The sequence below is a fragment of the Gorilla gorilla genome, chromosome 4 (genome assembly GCF_029281585.2).
Source record: "Gorilla gorilla gorilla isolate KB3781 chromosome 4, NHGRI_mGorGor1-v2.1_pri, whole genome shotgun sequence".
NCBI classification, from domain to species: Eukaryota; Metazoa; Chordata; class Mammalia; order Primates; family Hominidae; genus Gorilla; species Gorilla gorilla.
In genome coordinates this window covers 9068073-9095566 of record NC_073228.2, presented here as the reverse complement: position 1 = coordinate 9095566, position 27494 = coordinate 9068073, and the positions used below count along the sequence as shown (strand labels likewise).

General features: G+C 53.4%; 1 protein-coding gene across 6 annotated transcripts in view; it reads left to right on the top strand.

Moving 5' to 3' along the window:
* Positions 1 to 27494, top strand: part of TBCD (tubulin folding cofactor D) — a 197583-nt gene that overhangs the window by 141253 nt on the left and 28836 nt on the right. For 4 of the 6 annotated variants that reach the window (XM_019026376.4, XM_063705981.1, XM_019026380.4 and 1 more), the window contains exons 18-25: positions 5425 to 5505; positions 8167 to 8240; positions 10542 to 10659; positions 12806 to 12866; positions 14329 to 14351; positions 16604 to 16635; positions 25670 to 25732; positions 26616 to 26692. In XM_019026376.4, the coding sequence (XP_018881921.3) occupies positions 5425 to 5505; positions 8167 to 8240; positions 10542 to 10659; positions 12806 to 12866; positions 14329 to 14351; positions 16604 to 16635; positions 25670 to 25732; positions 26616 to 26692 (529 nt within the window). The remainder of the gene's footprint in view (positions 1 to 5424; positions 5506 to 8166; positions 8241 to 10541; positions 10660 to 12805; positions 12867 to 14328; positions 14352 to 16603; positions 16636 to 25669; positions 25733 to 26615; positions 26693 to 27494) is intronic. The other 2 variants (XM_019026377.4, XM_055389338.2) reach the window with 1 other exon arrangement.

The following is a 27494-nucleotide window of genomic DNA, read 5'->3' as shown; positions in this document are numbered from 1 at the left end:
GGTTGCAGTGAGCCGAGATCGCGCCACTGCACTCCAGCCTGGGTGACAGAGTGAGACTCCATCTAAAGAAAAAGACAATCTGCCACCTTTTCCCGAGTTTCCTGAGTAACACACCTGACAGCTATGGGAAGCTTCAGCATATTTCCCTTGTTGCTGAGGTTTCTAAGCCAGCCTAAAACTCGCATGTAATTTGCTGTGTGCGTTTTATAAAAACATTTGCCAACCCAAGACCTGTGTCCAGGCATGTCTTCCCCCAGTGTGTTTGGCTTCCTCACGATGCCAGGCCCTGCGTGCAGACCAGATGCCACTTGTGAGGACGCACCGGCAGGCAGGCCCCTCCAATCCTGAGGGCGGCATCATGGGGACCGGCAGTCATGGCTGCACGCTAGCACCGCGGGGCCCCCCTGCACCCGAGGCAGGGTCCTGCTGTCAGCCTGGACCTTGGGGTGAGGGAGGCAGTGGTCCTGTTCAGCAGAGGGCATGGGACTGAGCGCAGCCCAGCAGGGAGGAGAGTTAGCAGGGCCCTGGGCCCTGGCGGGGAGCTGTTGGGGGCCTTTGAGCCATAGTGAAGAGTGTGGATTGTCCTGAGGTCATGGCACTTTGATGGTCAGGTCTGTGTTTTGAACATATCCCTGTGGCTGTATTTGCTGACTGGAAATAAGGAGAGGGCTTGGGGGCTCTTGGGAGACGGGAGAGGGCTGGGGGCCTGGAGGTGTGCCCGCTGGAGGAAGGTGGGAGTTGCCAGGGCATTACAGAGGGTCTCAGAGCTGTGTTGGCATCACTCCGCAGGTGGAGGGCACAGCTGAGGGCGACAGTGTCGTTGAGTGCGGGGAGGTTGGGGCCTCAGCTTGCACGTGCTGGCCTGTGAGGAAGCATCAGCTGTGCTGACACGAAGATGTTTCCTCTGCAAATTGGAGTTTCGGACACACAGACTGGAATTGAACTAACGGGCACCCCGGGAAGACTGTGGGGCGAGACGAGGAGGATGGGGGGACCAGCCGTTGGCCCGCTCTCCTGTTCATCATCACAGCCTCGTTGGGGTGTGAACGACACCCAGTAAGCTGGTGCATGTTCAATAGGTACATTTTTGTAAATGTTAACATCTGTAAATTCGTACCTATCACCACAGTCAAGACGAGAAAAGGCCCAGGTTTCCCCTTTCCCTTTTGGGGTCCCTCCCCTCCCACATCCCCTTCTTCAGGCACCCCTGGTCTGTTGCTCTCACTGCAGCTGTGTCTGCATTTCCCAAAGCTCTGCGTGAATGGGTTCAGGCAGTGGGCACTCTCCTCACACTGGCTTCCTCTGCTCCATGCTTCCTGCAGACTGTCCGCCTGTGGGGGCCGTCCACCGAGCCTCCAGGGCCAGGGGTGTGGTGCGCGGCGTCTGTCTCCACTCACCTGGTGAGGGGCTTCTGGGCAGTGTCCTGTCTGGGTTGTCACAGGTGCAGCTGCGGTGAACATGTGTGTACACATCTGTCTTTGGGCCTGCACTCTTGTTCTCTGGCATAGATGCCCAGAGCTGGGTGGCTGTGCTGTCAGTTTTTTTTTTTTTTTTTTCCTTTTGAGACAGAGCCTTGCTCTGTCACCCAGGCTGGAGTGTGGTGGCGCAATCACGGCTCACTGCAGCCTCGACCTCTTGAGTTCAAGCGATCCTCCCACCTCAGCCTCCCGAGTAGCTGGGACTACAGGCGCACGCCACCACACCCGGCTAATTTTTGTATTTTTTTTGTGGAGATGACAAATCATGTTGCCCAGGGTGGTCTTGAACTCCTGGTCTCAAGTGATCCACCTGCCTTGGCCTCCCAAAATGCCGGCCTTACAGGTGTGAGCCACCACACCCTGCCTGTAACTTCTTCTGAAATGGCCACGTGGCTTTCGACGTGATGGTGCCACGCGCCCGGTGCTGGATGAGCTCGGGGTCCGGGATCTGGGGTCCGTGCCGGCGCTGGGGGTGTTGGGCTTTCAGGCTTGGCCATTGTCATGGGGGTGTGGGAGCAGCTGACTAACTCGTGTTCTAGTGACCGATGATGCAGTTTCAGTCATCCATTTCAGGGGCCTGTTTAACACATCTTTGCCCATTTATTTATTAGGTTAGTCGTTTTCTTCCTGTTGAGAATTTGAGAATTCTTCATGAATTCTGCATACAATTCCTTTTTCAGATGCTTCCTTGCTACATATTTCCTCCTGCTCTGTGGCTTTCCCTTTCAGTATCCCGTATATTCCTAAGTCAAAGCCTTTTTAAAAAAAAAAATCAGCTTTGGGCCGGGTGCGGTGGCTCACACCTGTAATGCCAGCACTTTGGGAGACCCAGGCAGGCAGATCACGAGGTCAAGAGATCGAGACCATCCTGGCCAACATGGTGAAACCCCGTCTCTACCAAAAATGCAAAAATTAGTCGGGCATGGTGGCGCACCCCTGTAATCCCAGCTACTCGGGAGGGTGAGGCAGGAGAATCACTTGAACCCGGGAGGCGGAGGTTACAGTGAGCCGAAATCGCACCACTGCACTCCAGCCTGGGCAGCAGAATGAGACTCTGTCTCAAAAAAAAAAAAAAAAAAAAAAAATCAGCTTTATCTTTGTACATCTACTTTATTACATATAGTTTACATATAGTAAAATTGCCAGTTTTCAATATGGGTTTAAGTGTGGCAGCGGGTTTGGCAGATGTGAGCTGTTGAATGACCACCACTGTGGTCAGCGTGGTGCACGTGACCCTCCCTCCAGGAGGCGCCATCCTGACTGACCTCCTGTCGCTGGGGCTCCACCGTTTTAGAATCCGTGCAGGTAGCTTCCTTCATCTGCTCCCTGCCTCATCAGCTGCCTGTGTTTCAGGGTTCCTCGGTGGTTCCTGCTGTGTGGATGCCCCACATTTGAGGGGCTTTGAGCCCCTGTGGGTTTTGATGTGAGCACACGGCACGGCTCTGTTCTCCCCGGCTGGTTTTCTGTTGGAGTGAGCATTGAGCCCCCGTGGGTTTTGGTGTGAGCACACGGCGTGGCTCTGTTCTCCCCGGCCGGTTTTCTGGTTTTCGTGAGCATTGAGTCCCCGTGGGTTTTGGTGGGAGCACACGGCACGGCTCTGGGTTTTGGTGGGAGCACACGGCTCGGCTCTGGGTTTTGGTGGGAACACACGGCTGCTTCCCACAGCTCTGCTGCAGACCCTGGGGCTTGGGCTGTTGGACAGCTGAGCAGAGGCTTCGTTTTCTTTTCCTACGTGCAGGAGGCTGAACACCGCTTCAAGTGGTTGAAGTGTGTGTGTATTTTCTGTAAACTTTTTGATGATATTTCTGCTACACTATTTTTTTTTATTGATTCAGAAGAACTGGTTTATTTTAGGGAAGCCTCCTGTTGGTAAGACCAGTTGTGGTTGTTTTTTCCAGGTTTGTTGTTTGACTTTTGACTTTGTTTTTGGTGTTTTCCTGGTAGACTTTGTTCGGCATATGTGTTTGTAGGGATCGATTTCTTCTGTGGCTCTGGGTTTCGAGTCATAATTAGAAAGGCATATCCTACTTAGAGATTATTGTTTAAAAGTCTTCCGTGTTGTTTTCACAAGATGTAACTTTTATTTTTGAGACATAATTTACACACTTTCAGCTGCCCCTGTATGGAGTGGACGGTTGTGGAGGGGCTGACAGTGTGTCCACCTGCGTCATCTGCATCTTCCTTGGGAGTGGAGCTCCCACCACTTCCACGGCCAACACTCCTTCCTCCCAGCCTGTGTGCTGCTGCCCTGCCCTCGACACAGAGCAGGGCTGCCCCTCGGGGAAGGTCGTATCCATGGAACCAGAGGGAACACACTCCTGTGTGTCAGGTTCTTTGCTCAGCGTAGTGCGCCTGGGGCCCGTCCGCAGCGCGTGTGTCCTCAGTGCGTGTGTCCTCTGCTCGTGTCCTCAGCGTGTGTCCTCGGTGCGTCCTCAGCATGTGTCCTCAGCGCGTGTCCTCAGCGCGTGTCCGCAGTGCATGTGTCCTCAGCGCGCGCGTCCTCAGCTCGTGTCCTCAGTGCGTGTCCTCGGTGCGTCCTCAGCATGTGTCCTCAGCGCGTGTCCTCAGCGTGTGTCCGCAGTGCATGTGTCCTCAGCGCGCGCGTCCTCAGCTCGTGTCCTCGGTGCGTCCTCAGCGCGTGTCCTCAGCGCGTGTCCTCAGCGCGTGTACTCAGCGTGCGCGTCCTCAGTGCATGTGTCCTCAGCTGCTTTTCATTGGTGAGTCTTTGCTCAGCATCGTGCGCCTGGGGCCCGTCCTCAGCGTGTGTGTCCGCAGCGCGTGTGTCTGCACCTTTTTGTTGGTGAGTTGTGTGCACTGTTCTGTGGCTATACAATTTTTCTGTGAGTTTGCCTGACATTTAGGTTATTTTGAATTTTTGGCTTTGATGGATAAAGCAGTTGTATATATTTAGAAATCATCTTCACGTGGATGTGTATTTTCATTTCTTTCAGATAAAGAGTTAGAATTTTTATATATTTAACTTTATGAGAAACTGCCAAACTGTTTTGCAAAGTGGCTGTATAATCTTGTACTTTCACCAGAACGTATGCAGCCTCTGGTTTTCCCACATCTGTGCCAACACTTGGTATTTACCAGTCTTTTAAAATTTACCCATTCCAGTGGGGGTAATGATTTAACAATTAGCATTCCTGGCTGAATACTGATGCTGTACATCTTTTCATGTGTTTATTGGCCTTTTATTTATTTTCTTTTGTGATGTTTATGTACACATTTTGTATCAATTTTTTGTTTGGGGTTTATCTTTATATATTCTGTTACAAGTCGGTTTGCCTTTTGATTTTCTTAAAAGTTTTCAACAGCTTTGCCGAGGTATAATGGGCACGTGTTAGCTGTATATGGAGTGCAGGGCTTTACTGAAGTGCAGCTGGCACATGCTAACCAGAGCGCACAGCTTCCTGTGTGTGACGGAGGCCTGAGCATAGCCATCACCCTGGAGCCCCCCCGTGTCTGCTCCCTGTAATTCCCGCCTCGGTCCTCCCCCACCCTGAGGCCCCTGATCTGCCTCTGTGGGTGTAGATGAGTTTTTTGCACGTCCTTGAATTTTGTGTGAATGAAACAAAACTGTGTGCACTCATTTTGTCAGTCGTCTTTGGCTTAGGGTAGTTGAGATTCAGATTGTGTGTGTTGCTGCTGAGTATTCGATTGTGTGGATCAACCACGGTTTGTTTTCCCCGTGGATGATGTCAGGGCGGTTTCCAGATTTCGCCGTTACACATGAAGCTATGTGCACGTTTGTGTAAAGCCCGTGTGTGCACAAATGCTCTTTTCTTTTGGGTAACTGCTCAGGAGGGAATGGCTGGATCACGTGGTAGATTTGAAGAAATGGGCAAACTGGTTTTGAAAGTAACTGTGCTGAATTCTCACCCACAGGCAGTGAGTTCTCGTTCTTCCGCGTCTCACCACCTCTCCGTGCTGTCTTTTCCAGTGTGTTTATTGCTGGCTTTCCTGAGTACACCCAGCCAATGATAGACCACCTGGTTACCATGAAGATCAACCACTGGGATGGGTAGGTTTTCTGTTTTTGTTTTTCTAAGGGTTTTTTTCCCCCCAAAGGAGAGATTCAGTTGAGCTTATAATCCTTGAGTGTATTTTCTCACTGTGGATGTCGTATTTTAAAATAACTTCTGAGAAGTAATATGAATTCCAGTCTTCATGCCGGATGTGTTGAGTCATGGTCTGTCTCCAGTTCCACTTATGGAGCGCCTGGTCCAGTGTGTCTGACGTGTCGGTGTACCCGTGCGAATGTCCACGCTGGCGTGTTGTGGAGTGCCGCTGCCGTCCGAGGGGGTGCGGGCGTAGCTTGGAGGCAGACCCTGCGTCGTCTCCCTCAGCAGTGCTTCACGCTGGCTCTGCTCCATGTGGCTCCACAGGTGGTTTCTGCGCTGTCTGCTGGGAGCCCAGCAGTTCTTAGTGGCCGTTTTCATCATTACAGTAGCAGCTTCAGGGTTTCCTTGCATTTCATAGGCAGTTAAATGTGTCTCAGAAAGGAAAAGTGAAGTGCGGTCTGGAGCTTAAACAGCGCGTTAGTGCTGTGACCGCCGCCCCGAGGAGGTCAGAGGGTCCCCTCCTAGGACAGTGCCGTGCTGTGGCACTCCTCACGGAGCCTTGAGGAGCAGCAGGTGCCTGTGGGTGGAGGTGGCTTTGTGAGGGTGCGAGTCCAGAATCTCAGTTTCAGAGTTGGTGTGATGTGGAGGGGGTCCTATCTGATCCATGGGGGATGCGTTTGCTGCTGCCTGGGGAGCGGCCCGGCTGCCTACTGTGGTCCTGCTGCCTGGGGAGCGGCCCAGCTACCTGCTGTGGTCCTGCTGCCTGGGGAGCGGCCCAGCTGCCTACCGTGGTCCTGCTGCCTGGGGAGCGGCCCGGCTGCCTGCTGTGGTCCAGGCAGGGCCCTCAGGACTGGGAGCCTCTGGGAAAGGAACTCCTGGGTAGCACTCGGGCTGCCGGGGGAAGACCCTCCCTTCATTCGCTTACAGAGAGGGGTGTGAATTCCTGACACTCGGGGTGTCCCTGCAAATGTTACACCAAAACTCTCTCCATTAGGTACAAGGTCCCCTAAACCGAACCTGGGGAAAATTAATTAATTTGTCAGTTGTATCAGCCGATTAGTCAATAATGTCTTTAAAACCAAAGTTACAGATATATGCCCGTGGTGTCGGAGCTGTGGAACTCTCCAGCTGGTACATATGCCAGTGGTGTAGGAGCTTGGGACTCTCCAGTTGGTACATATGCCCGTGGCGTTGGAGCTTGGGACTCTCCAGCTCTGGTACATATGCCCGTGGTGTCGGAGCTGTGGGACTCTGCAGCTGTTGCTGTCTGTCTCTGCCTCAGTTCTGTCGGCCTTTCCTTCACGTGTTTTGGGCGGGGTCACTTATTGGAGGCAGATACACTTTCGGTTTTTGTCTTTTCCTAATGTATTGACCCTTTATCTTTGCGGAACGGCCCTCATTGTCTCGTGTGAGATTTCTTGCCTTAAAGTAACTGATGACTGGTGTAGTGCCTGAGTTGGCAAGCCTTTTCTTTGAGGGGCTGGATAAACATGGTAGATCTCTGTTCCATACGCTTTGCTTTAGTTTATTTTATTTAGTTTATGTAACCCTTGAAAAATGTGAAAACCGTTCTTAGCTGAGGGCCGTCCTTACGCGAAGAGGCCTCGGGCTGGGCTTGCCGCTGCAGACTGCATTGCCTCCGCTTCTCAGGTGCTTTGTCTTTTCTGTTCCCTCAGAGTTGCGGACAGTGGTCTTAATAGACAGCATGCAGTTGGGTGTTGCTCAGGGCGTGGAGTTTCCTGGCACATGAGACGCCACCTGCCTCGAAGAGCTCTTTGTTTACCGTTAGAAGTGGACCCTGAGCAGGGCCCTCGGCCGACACCAGAGGGGCTGTGGCAGGTGGTCCTGCCAGCTCGGGCATCTGCCATTGTGCCTTGTTTCACTGTGGTGCTGTGGGTTTGGTGTTTTTAAATAATTAGAGGACAGACACCCGCCTTCTGCATGCTTTCACCTTCACATTTTGCTTCTTTGTTGTTACGTGGTCACCCTCATGATGATTTTAAGTCATGACCACTTGCTGCTCCACCTGGGTCTGGAGGGGCTGGGGCATGAGCTCTGCAGGTCGCTCCCAGCTTGACCCTCTGCCTCTGCGTGGAGCTCTGGAAGGAGGGGTGGGCTCAGGAGGGGCTCCAGCCTCTTGAGCCGGTCCTGGGTCAGCCTTTCGCTGTCCGCATGTTCAACCATTGGGTGCTTTCAGTGTGTGTCTGATGAGGCAGTTATTGGATATATGCCCCGGATTTGGTGGGTGAGCCTCAGGAAATTCCTTCTGTTCACCCCTTGTAATCGTGGAGGGGTGGTTTCACGTGGCTCTCTCTCACACTCACAACCTCAGAGTAGCGTGGGGGTGGGGAGGCCGGACACCCAGTTGCCACCTGGCCCTGAGAAGGAAAGGCAGCTGTGTCCCAAGAAGAACCGTGGTTAGCCGTGTGACCTCGCTGTGATAGACTGTCCTTGTCATCTGTTGGAGTCGGAGCTTCTTGTGCTGGTTCGTGTGAGTGAGTGAGCGTCTGCGAAGTGGCCGGTTGAGGACTCATGTGTGTCGTCTCCCTCACTTTTTATGAATTGAATAAAGCTAGAATCATAAAATGAAGGCACTTACGACATTCTCTCCTTACTCTCAGGGTCATCCGAGAGCTGGCTGCGAAGGCGCTGCACAACCTGGCCCAGCAAGCACCCGAGTTCAGCGCCACGCAAGGTGGGTGTGTGTCCTGGCCGGCCTGCGGGCACCATGCATGCACTGCAGAAAGGCCTGGGTTGCTGGTTTCAAAGGCTGGGGGCTGAAAATAAGGTTGTGCTTCTGTCTTGGTGAGAAGCATCTGAGGAATGAGCTGTGGACTTGATCAGTGGATAGGCTGTGAGGACGGATGGGATTAGTGTGTCCGCCTGCAGGGCAGGGAGCCGCTGAACTGTGTTACGTACACCGGAGCCCGTGATGGTCCCGCCGGATGCCTGACATGCAGTGCTGCTTCCCTGGTCTCTAGGTGGCTCGCACCTGCCACACGACACTCCCTGGTCTCTAGGTGGCTCGCACCTGCCACGCGACACTCCCTGGTCTCTAGGTGGCTCGCACCTGCCACGCGACACTCCCTGGTCTCTAGGTGGCTCGCACCTGCCACGCGACACTCCCTGGTCTCTAGGTGGCTCGCACCTGCCCCGCGACACTCCCTGGTCTCTAGGTGGCTCGCACCTGCCACACGACACTCCCTGGTCTCTAGGTGGCTCGCACCTGCCCCACGACACTCCCTGGTCTCTAGGTGGCTTCCATCTGCTACACGACACTCCCTGGTCTCTAGGTGGCTTGCACCTGCCACACGACACTCCCTGGTCTCTGGTTGGCGTGCACCTGCCACACGACACTCCCTGGTCTCTAGGTGGCTTGCACCTGCCACACGACACTCCTTGGTCTCTAGGTGGCTTCCATCTGCCACACGACACTCCCTGGTCTCTAGGTGGCTTGCACCGGCCACACGTGAATGCACTTTGGAATTGGGCAGCATGTATAGAAAGAAAGGGCCTGAATGGGAGACTCAAAGTCTGCCCAGGACTAACATCACTTTGGAATGGCTCAGCTAAGTCTGCACTTCTTACACTTCATCAGTGAAGAGAGAAATCCTGTTTGTTCTGTCTTGTTTTTTTCTACTTGGAATAAATAATCATCTGACTTAAATGTGGGGAAGAATACACACATTTCTCAATGTGTGTACCGTCACTCCCCCGACATTTATTTCAGGGGCTGCATTGGAGGCTGGATTGTGGCTCTTCGGTGGAGTTACTGATGTGGCCCCTGTGTTGAACATCCCGTGGGGGCTCGTTCATTCCTAAGGGACCTTTCAGCTTCGTGATCTGTTAATGAGGCGTCCACGTCACGGGTTTAGTGTGGCGCTCCCCTACTTTTCAGTGATAATTAACCCTTGCTGACACTGAGGGGGCTCAGCTTTGTCCTCCACCCGGTTGAAGGGCACGGACACCCAGAACAGGACTGTGACCTTTTGTAGATTTCTCTGATTCTCGAAAATCCGATCACCCCCAGCCGCCACATCTTAGCCTCCCTGATTCTCAAACCATTGCAAGCCTGGCAGCACTTGGGGAGGCTTAGGCTCGGGGAGCTTGGTTTCCCCACGCAGGTGTGGCAGAGCCGCCTCCCTCTGCATCCGCGAGGGTTCTGAGGAGTCTGTGCTTTCTGAGCAAGCTCAGAGTAGAGGCACCACCCCTGGGGGCAGCCCTGCCTCTGTCCTGCTCCGCCCCCTCCACCGCCCAGGCAGCCAGGCAGAGCTCCTGCCAGGACCAGAGGCCACCCTACACCGACAGGGAAGGCCTGGGGAGTGTGTCGTCCTCCTCCATGCCCCCTCTCCTGTCTGAGTTACCCACCCCGTCTGGGGCACTTGGGAGCGGGCCGTGTCCAGCACACCGCAGCCTCCGTCCTGTTGCCCTTGGTGTCTCAGGGGCCATCTGCATCACCACGGGTGCCGTCCTGGGCACTGGGGTGATGACCCTGAGGGATGCCAGTGTGGGCGGGTGCGTGTGGGCGTCCCACTGGTCGTCCGTGTGTGCACGCTGTCGCCTGCCCTCCCGGCCCTGTGTGGGTGCGTGTGGGCGTCCCACAGGTCGTCCGTGTGTGCACGCTGTCGCCTGCCCTCCCGGCCCTGTGTGGGTGCGTGTGGGCGTCCCACAGGTCGTCCGTGTGTGCACGCTGTCGCCTGCCCTCCCGGCCCTGTGTGGGTGCGTGTGGGCGTCCCACAGGTCGTCCGTGTGTGCACGCTGTCGCCTGCCCTCCCGGCCCTGTGTGGGTGCGTGTGGGCGTCCCACAGGTCGTCCGTGTGTGCACGCTGTCGCCTGCCCTCCCGGCCCTGTGTGGGTGCGTGTGGGCGTCCCACAGGTCGTCCGTGTGTGCACGCTGTTGCTTGTCCTCCCGGCCCTGTGTGGGTGCGTGTGGGCTTCCCACAGGCCGTCCACATGTACACGCCCTCACCTGCCCTCTCGGCCCTGTCTCTTGCAGTCTTCCCGAGGCTGCTGTCCATGACACTGAGTCCAGATCTTCACACGAGGCATGGGTCGATTCTCGCCTGCGCAGAAGTTGCTTACGCCTTGTACAAACTTGCAGCCCAAGAGAACAGGTAGGAGGAGTGGGTCTCGAGGAGACACAGGGCTCCATTCCTGATCCCCTCACCATATAATTACAGTGCTCTCCAGTTCGAGACTATCTCATCCCTTCTAATTTTTGTTTATTTGCACCAGTGTCACAGTCATTAGGCCCCAGGTTGTATTGATGGAGTGTGTAAGTGGCCCTCTCTCCTGACGGTCGTGCCACGGGTGGACCACCCACCTCTCTGCAGTGGGGCGGGTGCAGCACCCGGATGGGCCGGGCATCTCCCCGTGGCTGTCCTCCCCCTGCTGCCTCCTTGTGCACCTCCTGGTCTCAGAGGTGACAAGTGAGGTCATAACAGCAAAGGTCCTTTTTCCAAGACGGCATCGAGCGACTTGCATGTTCAGTATCCTTTCTTCATCACGTTCGATAGTTTAAAATGCCAGAGAATATACACGTTTCTTTTGAATTTTTCAGTTGGCTATGTTTGTACAAATAATAAAAAAGTGTGAAAAACATGGGGTCACTGGGAAGTTGTGTGCAGGAGGCTGTAAGGCATCGACTGTCTTCTTACGTTTCTTCCCAGTCGACTCTTCCTCAAGAGTAAGAACTCCCGGACTTACCATAGTGACGGCAACCTGCTTCTCGGACTCCAGTTTAAGAAACGTTTTTAAGTTCATGCCCTGTGCTGGAGACAGTTCCCTGGGAACGGGTTGAGAGCAGGGTATGGGCCCACCTCCCGCCCAAGCCTGAGGAAGCTCTGGTTGGCCCTGAGCTCAGATGCAGAGTGCAGCTCCTTCAGGGACGCTCGCTCGTGTGGGTGCAGCCGATGCCCGTGCAAGACCTGGCCTTTATGGCGCTGCTCTGTGGTTGTGGAAGAAGGCACATGGGGTGGGATCTGGGGAGAACCAGGCAGGAGCTCCCAGGGTCCTCCAGTCGGGTCCCACAGGGCCTGTGTCATTCCCCCAGCAGTGAGATGTGACCACACCTGTGAGGTGTCTATCAGGGAAGCACGTCTGAGCCTCAGTGCCCAGGCTAGACTGGGGTCTGGCCACGTGGGCACCTTCGCCTGGCACGGAACAAAATTCCAGACCCCCAGCAGGAAAGCAGGTGCCAGCGTAAAGCACACGGTTTGCGCAGATTGAGCCAGTGAGCGGGCCTCATGAGGCAGGGCTTGGTCCAGGCCCCCGGATGCCAGCCCAGGTCCGATCTCGCCAGGGACCTTCCCTTGGATGTCAGTGGAATGAGCTGTCATCTCAGCCTCACCTGGACCTGTCTGTTTTCCAAGGTGGTCACATTGGCAGGGGTCACAGCTTTAAGGGGATGCCCTAACATCCTCTTCCTTTGACCAGGCACTGCTTTATCTAAAATCACAAATGGGCCGGGCATAGTGGCTCACGCCTGTAATCCCAGCTATTTAGGAGGCGGAGGTTGGGGGATTGTTAGGGCCCAGGAGTTTGAGACCAGCCTGGGTAACATAGTGAGACCCCATCTCTAAAATAAAATAAACAAAACAATGCAATGTAAAACAATACAGTAGAATACAAAAATAATCGGAGGTATGTCCTGCAGAGGTCTCTGGGACCCACCGGGACCTGAACAAGAATGAGACCTTGCTGAGCCCATGCTCCTCGGAGTGTACCCGGGGTTAGGGTCTTGGGGAGTGTGGCCTCAGCTCCTCCGAGTGTAATCGGGGTTAGGGTCTTGGGGAGTGTGACTTCAGCTCCTCCGAGTGTAATCGGGGTTAGGGTCTTGGGGAGTGTGGCCTCAGCTCCTCCGAGTGTAATCGGGGTTAGGGTCTTGGGGAGTGTGGGCTCAGCTCCTCCGAGTGTAATCGGGGTTAGGGTCTTGGGGAGTGTGACTTCAGCTCCTCGGAGTGTACCTGGGGTTAGGGTCTCGGGGAGTGTGACTTCAGCTCCTCCGAGTGTAATCGGGGTTAGGGTCTTGGGGAGTGTGGCCTCAGCTCCTCCGAGTGTAATCGGGGTTAGGGTCTTGGGGAGTGTGACTTCAGCTCCTCGGAGTGTACCCGGGGTTAGGGTCTCGGGGAGTGTGACTTCAGCTCCTCGGAGTGTACCCGGGGTTAGGGTCTCGGGGAGTGTGACTTCAGCTCCTTGGAATGTACCCGGGGTTAGGGTCTTGGGGAGTGTGACTTCAGCTCTGTGTTTGAACTTCTGCAGGCCCGTCACGGACCATCTGGACGAGCAGGCAGTGCAGGGCCTGAAGCAGATTCACCAGCAGGTTTGTTTGCAGCCTCTGGGCGTGCCCTCAGGAGGCATCACAGGACCTGCCCCCTTAGGGCCTCCCACCCTCCCCAGGCAGGGTCTGCAGTCCTGGTGGCCACTGTGCTCCATCAGTCCTGGGCTCAGTGGGGGACCTGTGGTGTGATCACTCTGGGAACACGCTCTCCGCTGGCATCATGCTTGTGAACAGCCACCTTGGAGGGTTGCCCTGGGAGGGGAAGAGACTCCTAGGAAATGAGTGCAGACTTTCTGTGCACGTAGCCAGAATGTCCTTGGTCTCTGAGGAAGGCTTATGAAGCTAGTGCAGTCGGTGGAGGTTTCGGCTGCAGCTGGAGTGTGGTTTCCCTCCGGGGCGCGCGGCTGCGGTCCCAGGATGGAGCGTGCAGCCAACTCTGGGTGGGGGCATTGGGCCCCGTGCTCTCCTCGTGGAGTTGGGGGCACACAGGACGAGCACAGAAGCCTCTGGTTTCCAGCCGTGCATCTGCAGCTGGGGTCTGATGTCTCCTGAAAGTAAAGCAGAATTTTGTGTGTGTGTCTGTCGGATTTCTCTGGGGAGACAGTGTGTTCATCTTTCTGGGCTTTGAGAGATTCTCAGAGGCTTCTGTGACCCAGAGGTAAAGTATGAACTATGGATCTTGGTGTTACAGGAGAATATAAAAATTGTTCACAAGGGATTACATGGTTTACTTGTCTGTTGTCCAGATAGCTTTATATTCTTTAAGATTCATCTCGGATTCTTATCCTATTTTTGCCATTAACTTTCATTATGATTTTGGCAAAGCGATTTTGTTTGCTTACATTTTTCACTTTTAATGTGGTGTCTGGCCTCCCCCTCTGACCGAGACAAGCATGGCTGCAGAGTGCAGACGGGGAGGTGGCCCCGGGCAGCCGCCATGAACGTGGCCTGCCCACTGAGGCTGAGCCATGGCTCCCTTTTCCAGTAAAATATAAGCAGTAATAGAGCCGATCTCCTTGAGTTTTTGTGAGAATTAAAGAATACATTTTAAAGAATTTAGGAGAATTTTTGGCACAGTGTGAGCATTCAGTACATTTTAGTTGTAGTGGCCATCACAATGTGGCTTTTAAGCTCTCTCACAGAAAAAGAAACATCAGCATCCTGTTTGGCACAGTTACTTTTCTGCCCAAGAGGCTGCCTGGGTGGGTTCTACGTCGGTCCCTGGGGCCAGAATGCAGGTGGCTCCAGCTCCCTACTCTGGCCCTCTCCTCCTTCTCTCTGTGCCTCAGTTTCCCCTTCAAGGGAGCTCTGGGCCTGTCTGGAGGTTAAACAAGGCCATCTGCGTCAGTAGGTGGGCCTCCATCCTCAGCCCCCTAGGCGGCTCTCCTGGCTGGCATGGCGTCTTCTGCCATTTTCTCTTTGTTCTTGTTTTTGACAGTTGTTAACGTATACGTATTATTTTAAAATTTAAATCATTAAATAACTTTCAATTTTTTATTTTCAGCTCTATGATCGTCAGTTATACAGGTGAGCTTTACAAAACCAAAGTTCTTATATCTGTGTCCTAATGAAGAACTGCGCTGTCAGGAGCAGGCGGGGCGGGTGTGTTCGCTTCCCTCGCTGCCTATGTGTGTTTGGGTTGAGTGGGTGGGTGTCACCCGGCCCGCTATGGGAGGCGCATGTGGGTCTGACCTGGTTGTGTGATTGGGTTGAGCGGGTGTCACCCGGCCCGCTGTGGGAGGCGCGTGAGGGTCTGACGTGGTTGGGTTTTCAGCTCTGCAGGTGTCATCGTGTTTCCTCGTTCCCAGGACTTGCTGGTCATAGGCAGGGGTGTGGCCTCCCCAACCCCGAGATCTGGCTGGGCGCCTCCCTGAGGGTTTCCCTCTGTGCCTTTGCAGCCCAGGCAGCCTGTCTGCTCTGACAGATCGCTTTGCTTTTTCTAGAATTTGCTACTGAGGGTGTCACACAGTAGGAAGCCTTTGGGTGTGGTTTCTTCCCCGACGCATCTTTGAGATACCTGTGTTGCTGTGTGTTCCGTGGTGTGCATGTACGGCGGTGTGTTATCCACTCACCAGCCCAGGCTCATCTGGGTTTCCAGCCTTTGGCTATTGTAGGGAAGCTGCTGTGCACATCTAGACGTACAAGTCTTGGTACGTTTCACGTTTCCTGGCTGACTACCAGGAGCAGCATTGCAGGGTGTGGGGCACATGTGTGACTTCTCAGCAGCCGAGCCAACTTCCCAGACCCTGCTGCTGCACGTCCCCATCCACAAGTGACCCCTTGGTGTGGTGGGCTCTGAACGTGGGCCCTCTGGGTGAGTAGAGGCCTCTTGCTGCTGCTGGAGTCTGCCTCTCCCCAGGGCTCCTGGTGCTGAGCCTCTTTCCCTGTGCTGACGAAGCATTCCTGGGTCTTTTGTGAAGTTTTTTGCTCATTAAAAAGTTCAGACTTTTTGCTCATTAAAAATTTTATCGTCTGTCTTATTGAGCTGTTAGAACTCTTCATATATTCCAGATGCCAGCTCTTTGTCACACACAGGATCTGCCAGTGCTTTCTCCAGCTCTGTGGTTCACTTTTCTTTTCTCTTAGTGACTTTTTTTTTTTTTTTGGAGAAGCAGTCTCACTCTGTCACCCAGGCTGGAGTGCAGTGGCAGCATGTTGGCTCACTGCAAGCTCCACCTCCCAGGTTCAAGCGACTCTCCTGTCTCAGCCTCCCGGGTAGCTGGGACTACAGGTGCCCCCCATCATGCCCACCTAATTTTTGTATTTTTAGTAGAGACGGGGTTTCACCATGTTGGCCAGGCTGATTTTGCACTCCTGACCTGAAGCGATCCGCCCGCCTCGGCCTTCCACAGTGCTGGGATTACAGGCTGAGTCACCGCGCCCGGCCTCCTAGTGGCTTTTTACTGGGACTTGTGTGGGGTAGTGAACCTCGTGCTGTTCTCCTTTACCTTTTAGGGGTGAAGCCTCCCTTTCTGCCTCCTAGTCCTTCCAGGCTGCTCCCAAGAGGTCCCTTGGCTGCTCCCACCAGTTTCTGGCCACCTCCTCAGTCAGCAGGGCGGGTGGCCCTGTTTGGGCTCCACCCCACACACTGGGCCTGGAGGGCTCCTTGAGGTGCTCCTTGGGGTACTGGAGGACCCCTGCCTTGGGCCTCAGTCCTGTACCCTTCACCTCCTGGTGTTGGAGCCAGCATTTCATATGTTGCATTCTGTCCAGTTTTCTACTTGCAGGAGGGGACATCCGACCCTGCCACTCTATGTGGGCCAGAAACCAGGGTCTCAGGAGTGAATATTTTGCCCTCCCCAGGGCAGTGCGCCTGCCCTTGTGCACCAGGGTCCCGCTGTCAGCGCCAGGGCTGGGGCAGGTGTCCCAGATGGGCAGAGCAGCCCAGAGCCCCGCCTGGCTTCGCTCATGGTAGAACCGCAGTGCACTGCTTCTCTAGGCTGGATAGGGGCTCTTTCTGGCATCTGAGAATAGTTTCTATAAAGTAAGAGCTGAGCGCTGCTTGGAATTAGTTCTGTGATGGGATACCAGTCAGGACTAGAATGTCCAGTAAAAATTAAAAATCAGCATCACCCCAGCTAGGATGGGAGACCTCTGGAAGATGGCTGTACCACGTTTTTTCCTTTCTTTTCATAAAAGGTTGCTCATGCTCAGTAACACATTCAATTAGTTCTCGTTTTAATGCTTTTTGGAGCCTGAGGTTACATTGGCAAGCATATTTCATGGTGTTTTATATGTCAAGAGGTTCTTCTAATTCTGATGTTTTCATTCCTTTTCAGGGGTCTGGGAGGACAGCTCATGAGACAAGCAGGTAAGTCTGAAGGCTGAAGGCTGCAGCCCTTTGCCGCAGCCATCGATGAGGGAGGTGGGCTCGTGGCGTGCAGGGCGGCCCATTAGCCCCCAGGGTGCAGGGCTGGGTGTGTTTCTTCTGTGGAGGCGGCATCTGTGATGTGCTTGGTTTGTCCAGTGGTGCCTACGAGGGAGAGATTGAGAGATTGAGATTGAGAGAGAGAAAGAGAGGAAGTTGTGAGCTGGGAGGGGTTGCACCCAGGAGCCACTGGTTCTGGAAATTTCTCAGGAAGCTGGGGCAGTGGGGCCAGTGCTTGCCTGTGGACCCAGTGGACATTGCAGATCCCTCCGAGCACGGCCCCAGCGTGGACAGAGCAGCCCCGGTCCTGCCCTGTGGACTGAGCAGCGCAGGGACCAAGAGCGGTTTTGGGCGAGCACAGGAAGCTCAGGCGGGGGCAAGAGGAAAGCTGAGCAGAGGCGAATCTCCTTACACACCTGAGTCCAGGCGAACCTCTGCGCCTGATTCCCAAGCCTCTGATACCCCCCGGGGGTTAGGACAGTCGGGCATTTTTTCTTTGCTGATTCTTTTTAGCATGTGAGGAGGAGGGAAGCGTAGAACACATTTTAGACAGTTCCACAGAGTATTAAAGGAAAAGCCTGATTTCATAGACATTCCTGATGGCAGAAGCTGACCCCAAGGTCCAGGGAGCTGGATTCCCCGACACAGTTCCCGGGGCTCTGCTGTTGTGGACAGCCCATCCCACGCCACCCTCAGCCCCTCGCTGTGGGACTGTGAGTGTGAGTGTGGAGGCACAGCTGGTGAGGAAGCTTGGAAAAATCGCAGTTGTGTGCAGACTTTTGCTGAGGTCTGCGTGGTCTGAGCAGAGGAGAGCAGGCTGGGATTCGGGGAACCCACGGCCGGATGTCAGGGCTGTACCAGCCTCTTGTGCTTTCTGTCCACACCTCCCAGCCCTGACCTGATAGGGACCTGCCCGAGGCCTGCAGCCATCTACCTCCAGCCAGGCTGGCCGGGCTTCTGTACTGAGAGCAGCCAGCTTGCATTTCTGCTGGTGTTAGCTCAGTGTTCTCATGAGTCTGATGGACGTCACGGGAAAGTCAATCCAAGAAACGTGAGCCAGTTTCTGTTAGCTGACGTCGGAGGCATGGGACTGCCAGTTCTGCAGGTGGTCCCTGTTGGCTAAGACCGGCATGTCATGTTTTGGATGTAGACTTGGTCACTGTCCCTCAGATGCCTCCAGAGCACATGGTGCAGGGGTGTCACCTTTCCGACGTACCCATGGGTGCCCGGAGTTGCCTCCTTAGTGGGATCAAGACCATCCCCCACATGTCATGGACAGCTGGTGACCTGTAAGCCGTTTCTGGATCTAGGAGTTTGGCTTGGGATGGAGTGGGGTGTCGAGTGCTTTCAGAGGGGTTCAATGTCCCCCACTTCCCACCCACAACACGGGTCGTGCCCTGGAGATGGCAGTTGGAGGCAGTCCTACGACCTTCACGTGCTCCCCGTGTGCTGCGGGGTCTGCTTTTAGGGTCGCTCTTGGTGTTTGAGCAGTAAGTCTGCACAGGAGCCACTGCCCACCGTGAAAGGGGGGAGTTAAAGGCGTTCCGAATCCCTTTGGCCAACGACGGAGTTGAAGGCGTTCCGAGTCCCCGTGGCCAGTGGTGACGGAGTTGAAGGCGTTTCGAGTCCCCGTGGCTGGCGGCGACAGAGTTGAAGGCGTTTGGAGTCCCCGTGGCCGGCGGTGACGGAGTTGAAAGCGTTTGGAGTCCCCGTGGCCGGCGGTGACGGAGTTGAAGGCGTTCCGAATCCCTTTGGCCAACGACGGAGTTGAAGGTGTTCCGAGTCCCCGTGGCCGGCGGTGACGGAGTTGAAGGCGTTCCGAGTCCCCGTGGCTGGCGGTGACGGAGTTGAAGGCGTTCCGAGTCCCTGTGGCCGGCGGTGGTGGAGTTGAAGGCGTTTGGAGTTCCCGTGGCTGGTGACGGAGTTGAAGGCGTTTCGAGTCCCCGTGGCTGGTGGTGACGGAGTTGAAGGCGTTCGGTGTCCCCGTGGCTGGTGGCGATGGAGTTGAACATGTTCCGACTCCCTGTGGCTGGCGGTGACAGAGTTGAATGCGTTCCGAGTCCCCAGGACGCCATCTTGGCTGAATTTCCTTTACCCTCCTGCTCCGTGAAGCGGGGCCCATTGGGGAGGTGCTGCTCTGTAATCTGCTCTTCTTCTTGAATGTGTGGTTAGGGCAGCTGCATTGATGTCCCCCAGGCTCCAGAGTGACCGCCCCTGAGGGGTCCTGCTGGGCGTTGGCCGCAGGGCACCGTTGGCCTGTGTATTGCCGCCACCTACCCATGATGGGCACAATTGTCACGAGCTCAGGAGGAAACCATGGAAAAGCCGCAGGTCCTGGAGCCTCCGTGTGGTTGTCGTGGGCAGCTTTCCACGCGACGTGCCCTCCCTGGGCGTGAGGCTGCATTTGCACTTAGCGGGGAGAGGGGGAGTGTTGTGGGTTCTAGTTGGGCTTTTTGATGATGATATTTGGAAAGACTTGAGACAAAGTAGCCACCCTGTCCTGTCCCTTCCTCACCCACCACACCCACTGCTCCCCGCTGGCAGGCACTGCAGGCTGCACAAGTAACTGTGGAACATAAACACTGATGTGCTTCGTCCGGGTTTTAAAAAGGCGCCCTTACCGCGGTTTCGGTGTTTGGTGTCTTCACGCCATCCGGGTTCTCGGTGCTCTGCTCTGAAGGATGGTGGAGGGCTGTGGTCTGTTGTTTGGGGTGCTGGGTGCACGGTGGTTTCTGTCTGCCTCTCTCTACCCCCAACTCCAGCTTTCCCACCCTGCCCTCTGCTCTGGGGCACGTGTGCTGTTGGGGTGCATCCCTCAGGGTTCACGGCAGGGTGTGGATTGCTGGGGGGCATCGTGGAGAAGGGCATCTTTATGGGAGGCATCCCTGCTCTGGGCCCCCTGCCGGCCTCCAGCTGTGTCTGCACCATGAGTGTGTTTGCTGGAGTGCCGCGTTTGCACTCCCTCACACCGCTAAGTGCAAACATGGCACTCCTGCACATGTCGCCTCGCACCGTGGCGGGCGTGTCCCACTGCCCATGCTGCCCACGCCCTCCCTGGGGGCCCCTTGGCTGCCTGCACTCCCCAGCCGTGGCCACAGCTCCCAGCGCGGGCCCTCCTTGTGCAGCTCCTTCCCCTCCACGGCCTTTGCTGGCCCCAGGAGACTCTGTGGCCTGCAGGCTCTGAAGCCGGCTGTGTCCCTGGTGACCCTGACTGAGCCTTGGTGTCAACTCAGGTTTTTTTCTCCTCCTCGTTCATTTTTACACTTCGTAGGAAATTATTTTCCCTTTCAGCTTTCAAGTAGGAATAGTTCAGGAGGTGAAATAGTTCTGCATAGCGTCTGTGGTCTTGGCCCCGCATCTCCCAGTCCCACATTTTTATTTTTCCAAAGGCAACCCTTTCAGTTTTTTAGCTATCTGTTTTCCTTGCTTCTGTATTTCTGAGTTCTGTATGTACGCAGCTGTTTCCTGATATCCTTAGTTTTAGATGTGTTCTTTCAAGTGAGACAAGACTCCAAGCTCTCTTGTTGGGGTGAGAAATCTGCGGGTTCACGGGCTACATGTGGGAGACGGGGAGGGGCTGCTGGTCACTTTCTCACCCAGGCCAGAGGATGGCGCCCTTACCCCCGAGGTCGCTGGCATGTCGGTGACATCAGGTGTGCCCCGGCCGCAGGTACCCCGGAGGTGTCGAACCGCAGATTTCTTCAGACGTTTTTTGCACATTTTGTGGGAAAAGTGGCTCAACCCTTGGGAGTCGTCTGCGTCCCCATATCAAAGAAATGTCATACAGGTTGGCCTTTGTCGTGAATATTCACGAGAGGAGATGAACATCCTGGATGTCCTCAGCGTGGCCTGAACTGAGCTGCTTCCCCTGGTGCCAGGAAGATGAGCGTCCCTTTGTCTCCGTCTTAGTCTCAGTGGCTCTTGCATTTCATGCTTTAGAATCAAAGGAAAGAAACAGGAACTCTGTTTAGTAAAGCAGCGATGAAGGAGGGGTTTGTCAGTCAGGGTGGGCTGTGTTTTGCTCTTGAAACAATCCCCAAGTTTCAGTGTCTTAAAACCACAGGTGTTTTTTTATCCTGCTCACATGTGGATCACCGAGGGCAGGGGCCGGGAGGAAGAGGGTCATCCGCCTCACCGCCTTGCACCAGAGGCGTCACGAGAATCAGGAAAAGTTCTCTCATGCCGCAGACGGGAGGGAAACCAGAGGCACTGGTGAGCCTTGAGTCGGCCACAGGTGTGTGGAGGATCGTGACTTAGCAAGCCGGGGACACGCTGTTAATAGACTTCCTGCTGTGGGGTGAGGGCTCCGTGCTCCATCCCTGATGCCCTGAACACACCTGCCACCTCCCCTGTCCCCTCAGCAGAGACATGGCCGGTGCTGTCGTGCCTTTCGCTTTTACCTGTATCTTAAATCACACAGGACGTTATGTTGTTTTACATAGTCAGAGTTCATTCGGATTTACCCGTACAGATACCCTGTTCTCTTTCTTGTTCCGTGGGAATTCACTGGGATTTACCACACAGCCACCTGCTGCTTCTCCTTCTTGTTCTGTCCTGCATTTCTCACCTTCTAAGAGGACCATTTTCTCTTTGCCTGGAGAACACTCTAGTGTTTTCCATAGTGTGTGTCTGCTGGTGGCACCCTCTCGTTTGTTTATCCCAAAATGGCTTTTTCCACTTTTTTTTTGAGACGGAGTCTCATTCACTCTTGTTGCCCAGGCTGGAGTCACAGTGGCGCGATCTCGGCTCACTGCAGCCTCCATCTCCCAGGTTCAAGTGTTTCTCCCGCCTCAGCCTCCCGAGTAGCTGGGATTACAGGCATGCGCCACCGTGGCAGGCTAATTTTTGTATTTTTAGTGGAGATGGGGTTCCACCATGTGGGCCAGGCTGGTCTTGAACTCCTGACCTCAGGTGATCCACCCACCTCGGCCTCCCAAAGGTGCTGGTTTTTTTTTTTTTTCCCCACTTTGATTCTTAAAGGTTATTTTTGCTAAGAATGAAACTTTAGTTTGCATTTATTCATTCGTTTGTGTTTTGGCACTTTAAAGATAATAGTCTCATGTCTTCTGGAGAGGTTAGCTGCCAGTCTACTTATTACTTTATTGGAGACAATCTTTTAAGTTTCCCTGGCTTCTTTTGAGATTTTATCTTTATTTGGTTTTCAGCACTTTTACCGTAATATTCCTAGAACAAGTTCCCTTTGTGTTTATCTGACTTGGGGGCTCTAGGGTTCATACTTGTTCCATAATCTGTATTTTCTGTCGATGTTTTGTTCACTTTAGAAAAATTCCTAGCCATGATCTCTTTGAACATTGCTCACTGGCCTCTCCTCTCCTTTTGGGACTCTTATTACCCATGTCTTGTCTGGATCACCGCACTTAATTCTTTACGCCTCTTACACTCCCTCCTCTGGTTTTGTCTGATTCAGTTTGGACTTTTTTTTTTCTTTTTTCTTTTTTTTTTTTGAGTTGGAGTCTTGCTCTGTCGCCAGGCTGGAGTGCGGTGGCACAATCTCAGCTCACTGCAACCTCTGCCTCCCGGGATGAAGCGATTTTCCTGCTTCAGCCTCCTGAGTAGCTGGGACTACAGGCATGAGCCACCACACCCAGCTAATTTTTGTATTTTTTGTAGAGATGGGGTTTCACCACGTTGGCCAGGCTGGTCTCGATCTCTTGACCTTGTGATGTGCTCACCTTGGCCTCCCAAAGTGCTGGGATTACAGGAACATTTTCTTTGATTTAAATTTCATTGTCACAAATTCTTTCAGGTGTGCCTTATCTTGCCGTTAAACGCATCCTTGAATTTTTTTATTTTTCAGAACTTATTTTTTATAGTTTTCATATTCTTAGTTTTCATTTTTTTCGCATCCTGGAACATATGAAGCATGGTTTAAAATCTTTGTTTAATGTCATCATCTGGAGCCTCTGTGGCTGTTTCTGAAGGACGGTATATCATACATGAAAAGCATCTCCACCAAGCCGCAGGAACAAAACATTACAGAAATGCTTTGAGGCCTGGAATGTTCTCCTCTCCCAGAGAGACTTGATGTTGGCTCTTGACGGGAGGCGGGTGCTTGCTGTCGGGGTCACCTCCGTTGGGTTTTGGGACGTAGGAGGGGTCCGTGCTGGGCTGGCCCACGTTTTACACTTATTTCTAGGTGTGGTCCTCTGGGTTCAGAGCCTGTGGTGAGGGCTTTACCGGTTCTCCCTTTGGTCATCCTGGACTCCCGTTCTCCTGCTAGCTGGAGATGCTCCTGGATGCACTGTTGGGGGTTTCTGGTTCTTGTGGCGCCCCCTGGAGTCAGCCGTGAGCCGGGGAGAGTTGGCCCCCGCCGCTCTGTCCCCCTCAGGTCTTCGTGAGCTCTCTGGTAACTGCAGGCACTTCCTGTGTGTTTTCATTTTGTCTGGCTTTTAAAAATGTCTTAGTGGAGGGTTGGTCTGCGTTATCTAGTCTTATTAGTTTTTAAAAAATATTCTTCATTTTGAAATAATTATAGACTTACAGGAAGTTATGAGATTAGTAATAGAGCCTGGCTGTGCTTCCCATGCTTCCTCCGCGGTGACTCCGGGTATGACAGTGTTGGAGCCGGGACTGCGGTGTCGAGGCCCTGCCTCTAACTGGACTGCAGGCCTGTGCGGTTTCGTGGCTTCATGTGTGTGTGGAGTGGCCATGTGTGTCTAGTTTCGTGCAGATTGATGCCCTGTGTAGATTTCTGTAACTAACTCCACACTCAAATTAGAAACCTGCGTCCTTCCCACAGAGACAGCCCCTGCCCTTTGCATTCTCACCCTGCCCCCCTGCCACCAGTCTGTCCCTTCTAGAATATGCCATGATCGACTCGTATGGTCATGGCATTTTGAGGTGGGCATTTTCTGTGAGCGTGGTGCCCTGAGACCCCATCCAGCTGTCCATGTGTTCACAGTTTGTGCCTTCCTAGCCCACGGTTGGGTTTTACCAGAGTGTGTTCGACCAGCACTCAGTAAAGTACACTGGGGCTATTTCTATCTGTTGCTGTTGTGAACAAGGTTGCCAGGAATATTCCTGTGCGAGATGTGGGTACCAGCCTTTTCACGTCTACCACTGAGCCCCGCGTGCCGTTTCGTGAGAGGCTGAGGCACCGCTGAGCCGCGCGTGCTGTTTTTAACTCGCTTATAAAATACGTTTAAAGTTCACAGCAGGTGCATCTCCAAGAAAATTATTTTAAAAACTAGTTAAGACTTTCATTTCCCAGTCCTTAAAACACATCAGAGCAGTACTCTGTTCAGAGCTGAAAGGATTTGCACTGGGACAAAGGCGTGTCACTTGAGTGAGTGATGGTGTCACAGGTGCCCACGTGGAAGAAGGTAAAATCGTATCTAAAACTAAATGTGAGAGTAACTAAAAACTTACGCATAAAAACTACCATCATAAAAATCCTCGAAGAAATTTTAGGAGACGTTGTAGGACAATGTCAGTCTCTGAAGAAAACTTCTTAGTTTAGAAATTTTCAAATCTGCGCAGAAGTAAAGAGAAGTAGTTTACGGGGCCCAGAGTCTCGCCCGGGGTCCCTGAGCACAGACCCTTGTTTTGTCTTCCCAGCGCTTCCTTTCTCCTCCCCTCCTCTGAGTTTAAAGCAGACCCTGAATGTCAGGTCCCAGCAGCCCCTCGCTGGGTTTTTCTAACTTGTGGTAAGAACTGGTTTTCTGGGGTTTTTTGTTTCTTTTTGTTTCCCCCCTCTTGGCATGTAATCCCCAGCTAACAGATTTTATAATAATAATTCCACAAGGTAGAAACAAAAGGAGATAATTATGTTGGGCCTTATATTGAAGAATAGACCATGTATAGGTTGGTAGGGAAAACAGAGATTGAGAATAAACGTCTGTTCTACAGTCGAAAAGGTAAAAAGTTAATTAGTGTACAAAGACTAAATTGTAAAATTGCCTGTGACGAGGTAAAGGATCCAGTACGAAATGGGGCAGAGCAGACGTGTGGGCATTTCATGCAGAAGAGGAGCAGACTCACGTGGCCGTGGACGGTGAGGGTGCCGGCCTCACCTCAGAGGCAAGGAAGTACCGGGTTACTTCACATCTAGAGGACCGTTTTCCTCTTTCCAGTCGGCTGCGGTTGGCACTGAAGAATCTTGGTGCTGACAGACACAGAGCAGGGTCTCTCGTAGAACAGGAGTTGTCTGGTCTGTTCAGTTTGATGAGTGGCAGTATCTGTGACGATGGGAAGTGTGTGTGTGGTCCCTGTCCTGTGTGCAGGGACGCCAGGTGGACCGACGGCCTCCGCATCTGTAGCACAGTCAGGCCTCCTTGTTCACGGTGACAAAAAATGGAAGGAGAGTTTAGTCCCTCAGGAGAAATAGCAAATACCATGAAAAAGCGTGCAGCAGACGTCTGCGAGTGGGTTCCGTTGTTAGGTAGAAACGGTGGGAGCTAGAGCAGTGTGTGGCCGTGGGAGCTGCTGATGCTGTTCAGTTGTCTCTGTCTCGTGCGTCCCGGCCCCCTCGTGGCTGGTCAGGGCCACGTTTCTGGTCATGGAGAGTGTGAGTGACGAGCTATGTGGGGAAGTGACAGGCATGACCTGTGGTCTGGAGCAGTGCAGGTGATGGCTGTCTGTCGCTTGGGTCCTGAGTGACAGGTCCAGGAGCAGAAGCCGCTATGCTTCCCGTACAGCCTGTCACAGGGACGTCTGCAGCTCCCTGACAGGCCGGCCCAGCTTCTCTGAAGTGCACGTGGGCTCACACGTGGGCCTTTTGCCACGTGGCTGGGTCTGCAGCACTTTCTTCAGGCTGCTCAGCGGAGGAGGCGTCTTGGGCTTCTCATGGTGGTTCTGAAATGGTTCTGGGATGTTTCCAGCCCTGGCAGCAGGGTAGGTTGGGCGGGTGAGGGGCAGGAGCTGGCCACACACAACTCAGAATGTGGCAAGGGCAAGCCGCTGTGGCAGGCGCTTTTGGAAAAGTAACATTGCGTCTATCCTTTTTTTTTTTTTCCAGTGTGCGTTTTAATAGAAAAGTTGTCACTTTCCAAAATGCCCTTTAGAGGTGACACCGTAATTGGTAAGTGCTTTTGTTTTTAATAATAGCATTTTCTTCCAGAATGACTTCAGATTAAAAGGTAAAAATGAACCTGTTAGGATGGGGGCGATAAAGGATTATAGCTTAAAGGTTCACGATATTAATCGGATACGTTGCCTTGAAGTTGCTACAAGAACCTGCTTAAATAATGGGTACCTACCACCCTCTACCCCCAACACAGGAGGGCCCTTCCCCGCCGTCACCTCAGTACCCCCATCTCCTCGCTTCCATGCCTGGGGCCTGGCACTCTGGGTCAGTTCTTCTCCCAGGCAGACAGTCGGGAGCTGCAGCCACCCAGGCCCTCGTGGACCAGGAGCGTGCCGGCTGCCGACACCACGGACCCTGTGGGCAGAGGCGGCTCCAGTTCCTCAGCAGCCCCCCACGCTGGGCTGCCAGAGCACAGTGAAGGGAGCCCCCAGGGCTGTGGTGTCCCGGGGCTGTCTCAGCAGCCTCAGAAGTTAGGACTTTTATTTTTGTTAATTGAATAGCCTTCACATTTGTTGCTTGTGCAGGATCTAATGGAGTTAAAGATTTGGGTTTATATTGGTGGGAGCCGGGGGAGACCGTTTGAAGGAAAAGATTTAGGGGTAACAAAAGAATAAAAGTTTCCCAAAATGTGATGTATAAAAATTTACAGAATGCTGGTATTTCCCTCAATAAGAGCTTACACAATTTAACAGCCATGAGAGGAAGGGGCCTTAGACTTAACACAACGTGGAGAATGTTCACTTTGGCTTTTCCACAGATTCCTCTCAAAGGTTACCATCGACTTTAAGATTAGTATTAATAGAAGCTGTTTTTGCTGTTGTTTTTGATTTCATGGTGTTTTTGATCGCCTGGTTACGCTAACTTGTTTTTTTGACAGATGGTTGGCAATGGCTGATAAATGACACTTTGAGACATCTCCATCTCATCTCAAGTCACTCCCGCCAGCAGATGAAGGTACGGTGAGCACGGGCGTTCCCAACCGGCGCTGTGGCAGTGTTAGTGTGTTAGTTACGGATGGTGTTTGTGTTGGCGACTGTGCATCATGAGGCTGTCCCTGCACTAGCCTGGTAACTGACAAATGGGGGCATCATTCTATTTGGAATCCCGGATGGTAGCGTCTACACGGTTTATAACCAGAAAATCCAATAACAGCCATTGGAATCCGAATGTTTAATTTTTTATTGATTCTGGCTGTTTTAATTATAGTTACCTTTGAAACACTTTTTCTGCATCAATAGTAACTGTGCTCTGTTGAGTTCCGTGTCCTGTAGGATCCGAGGTTTGGAAACTCCCTTTATGATGCTTCTGTGCAGATGAGAAAACAGCACCCCAGGACCTCTGCTCGCACACATTGACCTGGTCATGTTGTGTGGGTGCCAGTGTGTGCGTGTGTCCCCGGCCACCTGCCCTCCCCTCCCGTCCTGGGGGTTACAGGTGGACTTTGGACTCACAGAGCTGTAACGCTGATCTCATTGCATAGATAAGAAACCATGGGCCCGGCGCAGTGGCGGGTGGATCACTTGAGGTCAGGAGTTCGAGGCCAGCCTGGCCAACATGGTGAAATCCCATCTCTACTAAAAATACAAAAATTAGCGGGGCGAGGTGGCACGCGCCTGTAATCCCAGCCACTCAAGAGGCTGAGGCAGGAGAATTGCTTGAACTTGGGAGGCGAAGGTTGCAGTGAACCGAGATCACGCCATTGCACTCCAGCCTGGGTGACAAGAGCAAGACCCTGCCTCAAAAAAAAAAAAAAAAA